The 14963-nt window shown below is 35.7% G+C and overlaps 1 protein-coding gene across 8 annotated transcripts in view; it reads left to right on the top strand.

Moving 5' to 3' along the window:
* Positions 1 to 3080: 3080 nt before the first annotated feature.
* Positions 3081 to 14963, top strand: part of LOC106881551 (nuclear pore complex protein Nup153) — a 32472-nt gene continuing 20589 nt past the window's right edge. For 4 of the 8 annotated variants that reach the window (XR_016244097.1, XR_016244095.1, XM_014931982.3 and 1 more), the window contains exons 1-10: positions 3081 to 3267; positions 9314 to 9478; positions 9789 to 9987; positions 10557 to 10784; positions 11834 to 11949; positions 12073 to 12189; positions 12610 to 12735; positions 13228 to 13287; positions 13899 to 13967; positions 14557 to 14700. Coding sequence is in view for 4 of the 8 variants with exons in the window: in XM_014931982.3 (XP_014787468.2) it covers positions 3190 to 3267; positions 9314 to 9478; positions 9789 to 9987; positions 10557 to 10784; positions 11834 to 11949; positions 12073 to 12189; positions 12610 to 12735; positions 13228 to 13287; positions 13899 to 13967; positions 14557 to 14700 (1302 nt within the window). In the remaining 4 variants the exon portion in view is untranslated. Of the gene's footprint in view, positions 3503 to 9313; positions 9479 to 9788; positions 9988 to 10556; positions 10785 to 11833; positions 11950 to 12072; positions 12190 to 12609; positions 12736 to 13227; positions 13288 to 13898; positions 13968 to 14556; positions 14701 to 14963 lie in introns of all 8 variants that reach the window. The other 4 variants (XR_016244098.1, XR_016244096.1, XM_089362058.1 and 1 more) reach the window with 2 other exon arrangements.

The following is a 14963-nucleotide window of genomic DNA, read 5'->3' as shown; positions in this document are numbered from 1 at the left end:
CGGCGGAGGTAAAGAATACGTACACCACCCGTTTTCGGGTGGTGTACGTATTCTAACAAGAACTCTAACCCTAACCCTAAACACCGAGTGTACATATTCTTTACTCTCGCCCAGACTGTAGTACCGGAGCTGTGACCTCGCTGTATAGATAAGTAGCTGCACGTCTTGGATTTACCATTAATATTAATTAGTCATTCTTAACTCAGCTCACATAAAATTCACAAGGAAAAACATGCCGACCAGCGAAAGTTGTTCAGAGTTTTAAATGGTGGAGGGGAGATAACCTACTTATTACCCTTAATCTCACAACAGTCAGGTTCCATCAACTGATCTCTGTTGAATCAACTCAACATCGACACATATCGCCTCTTAAAGAATATTTTAAATAGCTTGGTCTGTAGCTTAATACACTGGAATGGCGAGTAATCACCACACAGACTAGCAGCCACAGCGACATATATACGTGTACCGCCTTTAGTCGAGCAAATCGACCCCCCAGGACTTATTCTTTAGAAGCCTAGTACTTATTCTATCGGTCTCTTTTGCCGAACCGCTATGTTACGGGACGTAAACACACCACCATCGGTTTGTCAAGCCATGTTGGGAGACACACACATACATACATACATATATATATATATTTATAACATTTAAATATAACGAAACAAGAGAAAAGAAAAGAAGAAAGGTAGGAGGTTATCAGCAGATGGAGGGGAAGGGCGCGATGGGCCACATCCCTCAGAAATGGTGTGCTCACCCTCATGACCGTGGAGAATGGCTAGCGTCACTCGCTGAAGTAGTCATTACACTTTCTCCAACGGACCGCTGTTATCCTTATTTTGCGAAGGGAATCGGTAGTTCGAGGTCCCGAGGAACCTGACATCTCGACGGCAACAGGCACAAACTGATAGCAGCTAACCAAGCTCCAGTATTAATTGATTATTCTATCCTCCGCATTACGGGCAGCGTCACCCGAGTTCGCAGCCGGGTTGGAGCTGGAGAGTGTCGCTGCACGTCGCATCGCAGACTAGATATCTGCCTCTCTTGAATGAGAAGAGGGGTATTCCGTCGAGGCGCTTACCATTCCCGTGGTCGAGTCCTGCTGGCTCAAGTTCGGACGGAAAGCTGACCGCGTCAAGTCTCATTATGTCATTCAGGGCGGTGTGTCGGGAGAATCGGCCTGCGCTAAGACTGCAGGATAATGGCTGCAGGCCGAATTCGTCTACTATCGCTCCGCTGCGACGTGTGTGATGCTTACACACACCAGGTCCGAGGCATTGGGCCACTCTGATACGGATGCACTCATCATCTAGAAGGGTGCCAGTAGATGAAGAAGGCACCGAATTGAGTCATACGTCGCTATTTGGCTGCGAGGCGGTGGTGGTCTTGTGATCTCTAGCCGCTCGAAGATGGACTTACATCTGATGTCGTCCCACTTGCAGTAGACATCCGTATTCTGGGGGAAAGCAAGCCCATCAGCAATCCAATTAGCTAGGGCTGACTCTAGTTCCTGGGCCACATCTGGTTCAGCCATCCCATGGAGTATCTCGCAAAAGAGACTGCGGCTGGAGGAGACCGAGGAAAGGTATGCCGGCAGAGCTATGTTCACTGCAGAACGGAGACCAAATCCACCGATCCAATAGGCAGTTTGGCCTTCTCTTGTTCTTTCTTGTCTTGCAAATTACTTGCGAACCGCAAACCCGTGACACATAAAAAAGCACCCGCTACACACTGCTAAAGTTGAAAAAGCGAACGACACAGCCTTTAGCTCACTAGTACCTCGCAAACCCATGCCAGTTTGAAAAATAGACGTTAAATTATTATGATGATGATGGTAGTGGTGTGATGATGAACTGGAATGTTCGATGTCTTATAGAGACCAGGAATTTCATCTCAGACTCAGATTCTTGTGAAGCAGTGAACCTTCAAATTCCCTTTGTCTAAAAGAAATATGCGTAGGTAGTGAAGTTCTATTTACTCAAACATCCGTATATGATTATATCCTTACACACATACATATATGTATATTTAGTAGAAAAGGAGAAAGAGAACTCATTACACGAGTATATGGTGCCTAAAGCCAAAGATCACCTAGTGTGTGTATATATATATATATATATATATATACGACTAAAAATGACTTTAAAAAACGAGTTTCGTGTACGACACTTACCAAACTTGATAAATGCCATGCATGAAACTTTCGGCTCTTTACGTCACTTTTATAAATTTTGCTCATTAAAAATTATATATATATATATATATATATATATATATATATATATATATGCGCGCGCGCACACACATATATTTGTACATACACACGCTTGTACGTGGAGAGGTGAGATGGGTTGACAGACCTTTTGTTGAAATGCTATTTGATGAAAAGCATACCTAAGTATTTATAGCAAACGGATTTTCGTTAATTGAATGGGTTTTTTTAAATATATATATATAAAACTTACCAAAAATGTAATTAAACATAGACCATTGTATTGAAAGAAAAAAACAAAAGCTTATGTCAATAGTTAAGATACGGCAAATGGTCTTCTCTGGAAATATGTACGCATACATATATTATTATTATACTTAAACAGCGTGGGTTATGAATTAAAATATATACATAAAAGAGCATAGTCGTAGGTTTAATAGAGATACATTCAATCTCGCTGTGAAATTAAGCCCATGGTTAGACAACAGTCATTTCTTCGCTAGTTCAGGTCGCTGTCCTGAGATACATCAAAATTACATATGGAATTGGTTTTTCTTCATAGGAATAAATAATTAACTTGAGATAAAGTATAACATGTACATTTGTTCGAAATGTGGGGGAACTCTTCTAACAACGGCATAGGAACTTAAGAAAGTTTACCAAATAAATGTATTAATTTCTAATGCATGATGGAGAAAGAGACAGAAAATTAAAAAAAAGAAAACTGGAGGGAAATCAGAGAAGAAATGAAGAAACGACAGCTGAGACAGCCTTGACTTTCATCTTTTGAAAGGGGAGATGACCGCGAGCTGGAATGTGTCACATGATTAGCAAATTGACCAATGGGAATTTAGTTTGTATTACCGCCATATTTAGTGAGTTGAAAGCGTGGAGTGACACTGTTCCATTCCTGCAAGCTTTTATGTCCTATTTACCTTAGTTTTTTCTGATTAGTAATAGTTAATGATTGTTTTTAAATGGCCAACAGAGATATTGGAGGCAAAATTCGATCTAAGCGATCCTATACGTCATCCAAACCATATGATAGGCGAAAGGTAAGTCCAGTCTTGGTCATTTCGTTCTTACCACGCGTTTTACCCCAACCAACTGTCTTCTTCGTTTTGTCCCTTTTTTCACTTATAAAACCCCTCAATATCAAATTAGTTGCTTGAAGAACGAAACAATGAACACATACCAACATTACATTTATTCATAAAGTACATGAAAGTAACGCTATCGAAGAAGAAAAAATCGCTGTTACATAATATAAAGCGTTATGAAATATGTAATGTATGTATATATATTTATATCTATCTGTCTTTTTATCTTTCTGTATATATTACGTATGTTTATATGTATATAATATAAATATACGTGTTTGGATATTTATATATTTGTATAGAAATATATATTGTGTATAGTTTCATTCATCCTTGACTTAGCTGGTTCTCATGTAAAGATGTTAGCTTCCGGCGAGACCAGTCCCGCCCCAACCACCCGGTTTCGATTCCCCGGTTAAAGCCATTTCGCTTTTGTTGCTCATACACCTTAAAAAAGGGCATAAACATCACACATTTTCATTTATATGTAAGGAAGATCTGTGTTGAGGTTAAAAAATCAGTATTTTCTTTCAAGGGAGACACATTCTCTTCCACAAAGAACATTCAAGTATCTAATTTTTTTTTTAGAAAAAAATTAAGAATAATTTTACCATTTATTCTTTATTCTAAATATTTGAACTGAACATGAAAAGTGTTCAAACACTTTTTTTATTATTGCTCTCGGTAAACATAGGAAGAGTAACGAGCTTTTTAATCACAATCTGTATGGCGGTAATCCGTGTTCTGGTTTTCTGGTTTCGATTCCCGATTGGTGCTAGTTCATTTTAAATCATTATTCTCGATAACAAGAAAGAATGGTCAGCAACATTAAATTCCCACACCGTCTCTTATAGGGTAATATGGCATTCCTTAAAGATGTACAATATAGTAGTTGACTGCATTATTTCTGAGTTATCCTAATCATATCAGTCCTACACTTGATCTCAGTCATCGAAAGCTTTCTTTTATTAAATGTGAGGGGGGGGGGCAAAAAAAAGATAAATTACATAACAGATAGATTCTGCATGGTACAATAAGATCTGTTCAATTAAATATACGTCCACTTTAAGACTCATTTAAGCAATAAGTCATAGTGTAAACGTCATAACATTGAAGTTTCATGTTTAACATAAAAATGTGAAAAGTGAGGACAAATGAATAACTCTGTTCCACACCTATAACTTTAAGTATTTCCTTTTTCTGCTATGCTTTAAGTAATCCCATGTGATAGTCACGTCTCTCTACAGCATTAGTTTGTGTCTGGTCTTGTTTAACTTTGCCACTCTTCGAGATCGATAAAATAAATACTTGTGCAGTATTGGGAGGCGATGTCACCAAGTGTCATCTACCTCAGAATATCGTGGCCTTGAAGCAAAGTTTAAAACCATTTATTGCTAAGTATCAACCACTTGTTAAAATGTTTCTAGGTTTATGACACACTTCAAGAAAAATAATTTGATACCGTATCAGATTTTAGAAGACATGTTTCTAGAAACAAAATCCTCACGAAATATGATCATTTATTTAGCGTGGGTTTTTATTTTATTTTATTTATTTATTTGCTACGAATTTGAGTGTTTTCCTGAGACGGATATGTCTTTGTGTGTTGTTTTATAATTATAGTTCATCGTTAGTAGCTAGAAGTCATCTGGTTAATTTCTTTTGTTATGAAAAAAGCTGTGATTTTTAAATTGATATTAGTTGACCTCATTAAAGAAATTGTTCTGTTATCATGTTTTTGTAAATAGTTATATATATACAGGTCAGCATCTGGTTTGAGCCTATTTCTTTTTAGTGTCATTAAATCAGTCTGTGTTTTTGCCGTGGTGGAACATTGACTTAAAGGCAACTTTAAATAGATTGTCGTTTTAAGAGAGTTGATAATTAAACTATCACACGGAGAACATGATCGATGAGGTTGATTCTTCGCATTCGCAATTTAAAAGAAAAATTTCCTTTAAAAAAAAAAAAAAAAAGACCCTTTTCCTTACGCAGTTGCATATGGTTTTTTTTTAAAAATTACTAAACGTTGTCATCAGTGGTATGACAAAAACTAAATTCTAATAAAATGGAAAAAAACTGTCGGTTCTTTGTTTCTGCAAGATTTACCTCCCATCCTGTTTGACCTTGTCTCAAAATATTAACTCTTAAAGACAGAATTCAATATTATTTCAAACTGCCGAAACTGTTGTGTGTGTACGAAATTACACTATTTACATAGAAATAACATCAGCCAACGTTCTTTGGTGGTGGTATTGGGGATATATTAAATGTATCGTCATGTCTGAGGTCTTGGTCAGTTCTGCCGTGTTCAGCAGCAGTTTTTTTTTTTGTCACGCTTTTAACATCTCGTCTTGTATTTTGTCCACATGTATTACAAACCTTGAGCTTGACGTAGTGAACAGTAGTTCTTTTGAAAAAATTGTTCAGGTTGAGGCTTGCCCATCTTCAAATTCTTTTGTTAAATATTTTCCTAGTTTCAACTATCTCCTGTGGCTTGTGTAATTCGTGTTATTGGTTTAAAGCCGATCATTTATCAATGACAACGAGACGGCTCTCAAGGTCTTTGAAGAACTGTACCTTCATGACACTGTCTTTAATTGTTTTTTGGTTTTAGCAAAGCAAAACCTGTATCACTGAACAATTAAAAACTTTTCTGGTCCAACCCATCTGGAATAATTTCAAAGGGAGGGGGATATGGGTTTGTCAGAGGAACAGAAGCAATATCCATGTATTGTTTTTCAGGATTCGCTATCTAGTGGTTATCCCTCAGACAAAAAGAGTTGGTCTGAATGCTTGCAACAGAGTAGTCTCCTCTAAAGAGACCATGGGGCTAAGTAGTTGTGTTGACCTGGGCACTGATAGACTTCCATGTGATTTCTGTCTACCCACTTTCATTTACATGGTCTGGGTCAATTTGAGAGTATGGTAGAAGATAGTATGCAAGGAGCCACAAAATGGAATTGAACCCAGGACCACACAATTGCAAAGGGAGCTTCTTAATCACTTAAACATACCTGTATGCACTAGGTGTGCTATTTGAATCTCATTATTTAATTTACATTGCCCCATAACAGCTCTACAAGCTTACCCAAAGTGGGAGGAGTTGTCCCTCTGTCTTTGTAAGAAAGACTTCAAGTTTCTATTTCTTTAAATTCTGCTCACTCCACAGGCTCCATTAGGGCATCAGTAAATGAGTAACAACACCATAGATTCTATGCAAGAATGAATATTCAGTCTTTATATTTTCTGGGGATAATATGGACCTAATCGCCAAAGCATCATAGTTTCAGCCATACTGTTGTTATTTTCTTTATTTGTCTTTAGTTGCTTGTTTTGAAATTTTATAGTATTTAACTAGACTGCATGTCAAAGTGAGTTTCTCATTAGATTAAGTGTTTTTTTTTTTGTTATCAAAGGTTCTATCTAGGAGTTTGGACTAATGCATTGCTGGATCTAGGTGACATCATTTCATGTTCATCTGATGTGGATGTCACTGAAATAAACAGTCAAATGATGTGGGGGCCAATGTATGGCAATGAATGTAAAAATAATGTCAAATTTTATTAACCCATGGCTATGTATGGATATTTTAGAATATGCTGCACTTTGTTAAAATGTTTGTGTGGTAGGCTGTCATTGCCTCTCTTCTTCCTAAACGGCTTATTGATTCCGATCTCTCTTTATTCTTGGTTTTTGATCACATGTAATTATTGTTGCTAACAACCTGTCATGCATATCGTGGTGATACCCCCCTCATCTAACCTGATGAGGTGGCACTCACCCTGGTTTGCATTTCATTGTACCTGACTTGGCCTGCATTCTCTTATAGCACTCATCTGATGTGTATTCTGTTGTTCTATAAAATGGCACTTATCTGATGTACATTCTGTGGTTTTTATCTGATCTGTAATATTTAGTGTCTTTTGATAATCTTTCGTAGATGGTTACTTTGGTAAAGGTTGGAAGCCATTTCCATGACAACTCGGAACCTTAGCACTGTTTAACTTGCTGCTGCTTTATGCTTAACCATACAGTTGTGGGTTGGCTTGTCTTGCAAATTCAGCCATTTTTTTCATTGAAACTGCTGTTTTATAATTTAAATGTGGTGCCACATTTTCTACTGGGTTGAGAGGGTTTTGAATAAATTGTTAATGACAGTATTTTAACTTTGCTAGTAATCTACAGATATTAATATTTGACTAATAAAATATTTAACACTTCCAAATTATAACTGCCAGCTTCTTAAAAATTGATACTAAAATAAACCGTTAACATTTAATTAAGCCATCTTGTGTCATTAAAATGTAACCAATTTCAACTTCTGATCAAAAACTGCATTATGACAAATCAGTAAGGGAATTTTTACATGGTCACTCATCCTGCTAAAAATACTGACCAAATGTCTCAAATCAGTCTACCTTTCAACGTTCAGATTACTCTGCCAAATGTAATACTTATTTACCAACATTATTTTGAATTTAATTATGCATTATCATGTAACCTCAGTATTTTGACAAGTTCATAGTTTATTTTAAGAATGACATAATAGGGTAGGTAGATGAAATCAGATATCATCAGTTTAATCCTCTAGCATTCGGAATCCTCTTTCAAATGTAATGCGTTTATTCACACTGTTTTGAATTAATCCCGCATTATCTAGTGGGTTGAGATTTTGATGCAGTAACTGTTAATTTTTTTAGGATGACATTGTAGGGTAGTGAGAAACTGGATCTGGCCAGTTTGAAAATGAAATGTGGAATATTTTGACTGGTTATGGCCAGTTTGAATATTAAAGGGTCAATGAATGACATGTTGAATAATGTCTTAGTTTTAAAAATTGTACATCTGGAAAAAAAAATGAGCGGTCTTCATGACCAACGTTGGCCTGGGCCAAACAACTAAATTTTGTTTCCTTTCTCCACATTACTGTTTTGGAAGAACTTACAAGCTGAAGTTTGATGTAGTATTAGTAGTAGTGCTCAGCAAACACTCATCATTTAAATATTGTTGTTGTTGAGGTTTCAGCACATTTTCTTGTTTTCTCAAGGCTGAGTTCACTGTCCTCCAGGCGGGCATTTGACATTTCTGCAGTCAGACATAGAAGTACAACCTCAGAGGGTCTGTCAACCATCTTCAAAACATTTTCTGATAGCATCTTACATCATTAGTTGACTGGACCAACTCTCTTAGCATGGTGATCTCTCTACCTCACTATTGTACCATTTACAGTTGGAAAGATGAGTTTACCAACAGATGTCTTCACTGTGGATACAATCTCTCATCACGATTGATGAGCCTTTAACCATCCCAGTCACTTAGCTATTACACATCATGTAGATCTACTTCATGCAACATGTGGATCTATTTTAAAATGGGGGCCACATTTTTCATTAATGTTTTACGTAGTGTTTTTGGTAGCGAAAGACTTTCAAACTTCGTATACTTATCTATTTTGTGTTATAGAACAGAAAAATATTTTTGTATTCGAATTTATTTCATGTAAAAAAATTGTCTTATTTCGATAATTTCAACCAATCACTGACAAGTATTCAGTTGTTTACATTTACTCCTTTGGCTGATTAAGCTGTGTAAAGCGTATTTAATCTCCATACCTTCGTTTTATTTGCTTTTTGCATTTTAAATTTGCTTTAACCCTAACCATAGGGTTAGGGTTAGGGTTAATTGTTTCAGAATCGTTTGTTTATGTAGTCGGCACTTAATGTATATCGGCTGAATGGACGTCATTGAAATTACAGAAATACGACAACTTTAACATGGAATAACTTATGGATTTCTTTTTTTTTAAAGAAGACTAAGAGAAAAAGATGTTTTATATGACGCATTCTACCAGTGTTCCAAGTTTCAAAGTGTTTCGTTAATGAAAAAATGTGGCCCCCGTTTTAAAAAAGATCCCAACATGTTTATCTAATTGATCTGATAATGTAATAGAAGAATATGACTGATTGAAAAAATTTGTTTCCTTTTTCTCTCTTTGTAGTCATTGTTTACAAAATTCACTGACACCGTAAAAGATATTTTTGTTCCATCATGGCTGTCCGATTTCATGAAGAACAACCCCACAGAGAATTCTCAAAATACTGTGATTGACGAAGAAGATCAAAATGGAAATGAAATTAAAGACAGTGATGACAACAATTATTCGGTATGTATTCTGACTTCTTTACTTGATTCACACGTCTCACTAACTTTTAGGTATTTATAATTATTCTACCATTGCTTGATGCATTCATCAAAATGATTGCAAGCTCAAGTAAATGTGGCTTCCTATGTTACTCGGAGGTTCTCCAATTATTAAGAGTAATGTGTCAAAACCGGCTCACACCAGTTTGAGCAAATTGATGAAGACTGTGAAACATTAGACCTGTTTATAAATAGTGCAAGATCTTCCCATTACTGCCCTCCAAACACAGCTGTTACTAGATTTTACATCGATGACTTTGTTTTTGTTGCAGTCACCTCATGAAAACCCAGTTGTTGGTGACCGACGTCCAGCTCAACCACGGCCGTTGCACCCTGAATATACCAACTATCATCAACAGGTGAAAGCAGTCTCTAGAAGGTCAGCAATGACAGGCTATGCAGCTGATCATATGCCGAGTAATCATGAGATGCAGTATCCGCCAGGACCGAGATATTCTACCTCAAATCATGGTAAGGACAGGCATAGTTCATCATCATCATCATCAGGTCTCCATGCTAGTATGGGCTGAACGGTTTGAGGGGAGTTGGCCAGCTGGAGTGTTGGCTGGGTTCCATTCATCTTTTTTTGGCATGGTTTTTATGCTTGAATTTCCTTCTTAATGCCAACCACTTTACAGAGTGTATTAGGTGCTTTAAATGTGGCACTGGTATGAACACTTTTACGTGGCTTGGGCGCAATTTAGTTACACACACACACACTCACAAAATCTCTAATCTCTCTCCCTCTCCCTCTCTCTCTTTCTCTATCTCTCTCTCTCTATCTCTCTCTCTCTCTCTCTCTCTCTTATGTGTGCTTAAATTGATCATGACTTGCTTATTTATCTATTGATCATTCATTAATATGTCAGCTAATTTCCTGGAACTTTTCAGATCTCATATATGTATATGTGATATGTACTTCTATTGGCATAATTATCAAAAAGGTTTTTTGTGTTCTTAGTTTTTAATCGCTATCACTGTTATTCTCCTTCCACCACTACAACATACCAAAATTGCTAATTAATGTAATTTTGTTTCAGATGGTTCATTGCCTCATGCTGGCCAAATTTCAGAGACGATGCCCCGGTTAGGTGATAAACAGAACTGTCTCTCTCTCACTGGAGCAGATATTGAACAACTAAAGAATCGGTTACATCCTTCTGCTGACGCCCAACTTTCTTCAGACATGAATTATCAATCAACTACAGCATCTATTGATAATGATGATGATGGGAATGGCAGCATTAGTGTTGATCCTGAAGATAGCTGTAAGTTAAATATGATCCTTTCATCAGTGAAATACATAGAATATAAACATATATTTACATATACATACATACATATATATATAGATTGCTAGCCACTAAACCTTTTTCTATTTTCTCCCCCTGTTTCTTTCTGTGTTCCTTTCTGTCGAAGAGCATAGGCTCGAAACATAAAAGACTTTCTCACTTCCCAAGTGTTAAACTAATACACACCTGTCTTCGTCTTTTGTTTTTTTGTAAATTCTCACTATATATATATCTGCAAATTCCAAGCAACCTAGAGGGACCATTCATTGCTTTGCTTTAATTCAGTGATGTTAAGTGAACGAAATATTCTTTTGGATACGATGATCTATTAGAAGGAACAATGTCATATAACCTGCTACTTCTTTCCACAGCAATCCACAAAAATAAGTTGTAATTCAAAGAGCCAACAATGTCACACTCTGTGTGTCATGCTGAATTTCTCTGAGAACGACATGAAGTGCTCCGCCACTTGCCTCTTAATTTCACAAGCAGGTGGAGAGCCAGGTTTCTCCACAACTAGGTGTGAGCTATTTAAAAATACACCTCCTCAACTTACAACCATCTGCACGTAAGACCTCAAAAAATACATATGTATTTTTCACATTATGTACAATAATTATTGATTAAATTTTTATATTTTATATTTTTATAATCCTTTTGAATGAAAATAGTGTTGAAAAATATAAATTCATCTTATGACCTATCGATCAGAATGGAACTCGGTTGTAAATCAGGAAGAAGGTGTATGTTATCTATAATACTCTCAATTTTTTTAAATGTTCACAATTTAAAGACCAATTAATTCATCTTGATTTTTATTTGTAAGGAATTTTAGTAATTATTTTTTTTTTCTTAAGATAATGCAAATTAACCCACATCCTATGTACCAGTAATCTACTGGAGTTGTAAGTGCTCACCAGTTACAAATCTACAGTTTTACTCATTGTTATAATGTCCTTCATAACTCTAAAACTTCTAACATGGGAAATCATAATATTTCATATAATTTCTTTCTTTCTCTACAGGTGATTGTGAAAGTTCTAAAGTGTGGAGCAATATATCCTATATTAAAAAAAATGAAAGTGACTCTTTTCGGACTAAGCCTAGATTTGAACCTTCTCTGCTTGTCTCTCCCTTCTTGGTAAGTTACTGTAGTAGTATTATTATTATTATTATCATCATCATCATCGTCGATTTATAGTATAACCTCACATACTACATTGTTGTTGGCTTTCTTAAATGTGTCTATGTTTGTGTTTTCTAGAAAGATTCCTTGCTCTCTGATAGTCAGCATGAGTCTTCATTTTATGGCGGTAAAACACAGTATGGTGGGGCTTCTTCTAGGAGAAAAATGCGCCTGAAAGAAAGTAACCCATATTCTGTAAGTTCCCTGCTTTACATTGTTAAATAATCTAGACTGTTCACCTCCTAGCACTTTTGAGACTTAGTATGGCTGCAATATTTGCATGTGGTTCGAAACAACAAATAAATAGGCATATAATGGTCTTCTTACCCAGCTTAGCTGCAGTAGTTTGATATTTGCATATAAATCATTGTTTGATTGCAGCAGCAGGAGTCAATAATACCTCAGCCTTTGGAGCTTTCAGTTGTGATTAAGTTGGGAGTGTAATCCTGACTGTCAATGGGATATGAAGGCCTTGTTAAAATTTGAGCTTAAAACATTGTTCTAAACTATAATGTCAGGAACAAATATCTGATACTCTAACACAGTTATTGCTCAGGGATTACTGAAAGATGTTTGTGTGTTTGCACTCTTAATTTCGTTTCTCTTTCTTCGTAGGCTGCCACACCATATCGGCGTCAGGTCAACGCTAAACCACTGCATAAGAACAGTACTGGGGCTGTAACAAGTTCTACAGCAAAACGGATCTCAGATATTTTAGAAATGATGGCAACTCCTATATCAGTGAGTTTTTTTGTACATCTTCACTTTCAGTATTTATTCTCATTACCATATTTTGTAGAATAATCTTGTTTGTGATGTGTGTTGTTTAACCATGACTCCTCCCTAATTGCAAGTCTACATTAATTATTTGTTCCAGCTATTAGGATACTGGCAGTGCCCCAGCATAGCCACAGTCTCAGCGCTGAAACGTATAAAAGAATAAAATAGTCTTTTTTTTATACATAGCATAACTTGGGCTACATTATTCGATGCATCCTGTATGTTTTTATGTTGAAATACCTTTTTTTTTTTTTTTTTTTTTTTTTGTATAAATTCGTTTACAGGAAATATTAAAGTGGCTCTGATACTTGTACTTAATCAACTCTAGAAGGATAAAAAGTAAAGTTGATCTTGTATAGATTTAAGTCAGAACATCAAGAGCTGTGGTTAAATACCACAGGTTGTGCCAGTCTTCTGCCTGTAACTAAAGTTTGTAACTTTCTTACTTTTCAGGATGCTCGTAAGATTCCAATGAATAATCACAATTTGGCGGATACAGTTCTACAGTTTTCTGTAAGTATAATCGTTTTCTTATTGTTATTTCTGCCAGACAAGTCTACTCAATATTGATAAGGTGGGCTGTGGTCAATTAAGTGAACTGGTCTGGTTTAAGCACCACATCCACAAATTATTATAAAATTAGTGGACATCAAATTAACTATGAATTAAATGGTTTACTTTTGTCACTTGTTGCAAATATAAACTTTATTAAAATATAAATATAAACACTTTTTATTAAAGTATATATTGGTTTTACTTTATTTAAATAGTTTCTCTTGAAATTTATTTTTGTTGTGATAAAACTGTTGTCATGGAGTTAAATATTCCCGCACTATAATGTTCCACCTACATTCCTGCTCTCACCTGGATATTCCTAGTCTGTGAGGGTCCAATTTGTCATTGAAAAATTTCTTGTCTTCATTATGAAAACTAAGCAAACAATTGTAAAACAGTGGGTAAATTAAACAATTTGTACTGTACCATCAAAGTATGCAGTATTTTCAGATTTGGATTAATGCTTTTGTCTGGAAGTGGGTGGTGGTCATGTAAAGAGGTGCCAGAATTTAGACTAAAACTCAAGTGACTATATACAATAACATGTGGTACACATTTATATTTGGCAGCCATCCAATTTTAAACGACGCAATAGACCATCAGTTGCAGTTTCAACTTTTAGTAACGATTCTGAAAAGGTAAGCAAAATTCTTTGTTAGGAAATAACTTTATATTAAATAAGGAATTAATTATGGAGTTAGTAGTGTGAGAAAAATCTTATCTTATTGCAGATCACTTTCTCTTAAAAACCAATGAAAGGGCCTCTGTGTAATTGCTAGACCTGCTAGAAATAGCAGCTGAATTGCTTTTAAATCACATCCTGCCATCTTAAAAGGATAATGTTATTAGCTACACTAAATAAAAGACAAGGTGATCAGGGTTGGAAAATCTCTGACTGTAGTATCAACAACATCGCTACTCTAATTCAATAAGTAAATAGTTTGGTTTGATGGGACAACTGAAATACTAGTTGTCAAAACCAAGGTGCCATTTAGTTTTTTTTTTTTTTTTTTTGTTATTGTATATAACTGAATGTCTGACCTTAACTGTACAGTGGGAGTTGTATTTGACTTGAGCTGTAGCAGATTTTTAAAAAATTGATCACCTTGATTTTTAACCAGTCATGTTACTTAGATAGTTGTGAATATTTTAAAAGTATTTTGATATTAATGCCTGATATCACTACAATTCTGTTTGGTAGAATTATATCTATTTATTTTTTTCCAGCTACCACCTAGAGGTCCACCAACAGTTATGCTAAATTCCCCATCGAAAGCTACCATAGCCAAAAACAGGCAGTCAGCATACAGTGCTTTCAAGAGCTCTCCAACTATGGAAAATACCCAGAAGCAAACAGAACATATTAACAAAGTTAGAATCTTTTCTTTTCTCAATTCATTGCCAACATAAATTTGAAAAGGAAGTGCCGTAGCTATGCCTGTATAATGTACACTTTTTTTTTTCAGCTTTTAAACCTAAATATTTGGGGTATATATTATACTTGAGAATGTTACTTTTTTTTTTTCCACCTCTCCAGTCAAGTGCATCAGCATATTTGAGATGATATTACAGAACTTCACTTATATTTACTGCCCAAGCTAGCCACTGTGTAATTTATGATGTTCATTTTCCTT

This window comes from Octopus bimaculoides, chromosome 13, assembly GCF_046866305.1.
Source record: "Octopus bimaculoides isolate indiv1 chromosome 13, ASM4686630v1, whole genome shotgun sequence".
Classification (NCBI taxonomy): Eukaryota; Metazoa; Mollusca; class Cephalopoda; order Octopoda; family Octopodidae; genus Octopus; species Octopus bimaculoides.
The sequence above is the reverse complement of the archived record's forward strand: the minus strand, read 5'-3'. Positions and strand labels throughout refer to the sequence as shown.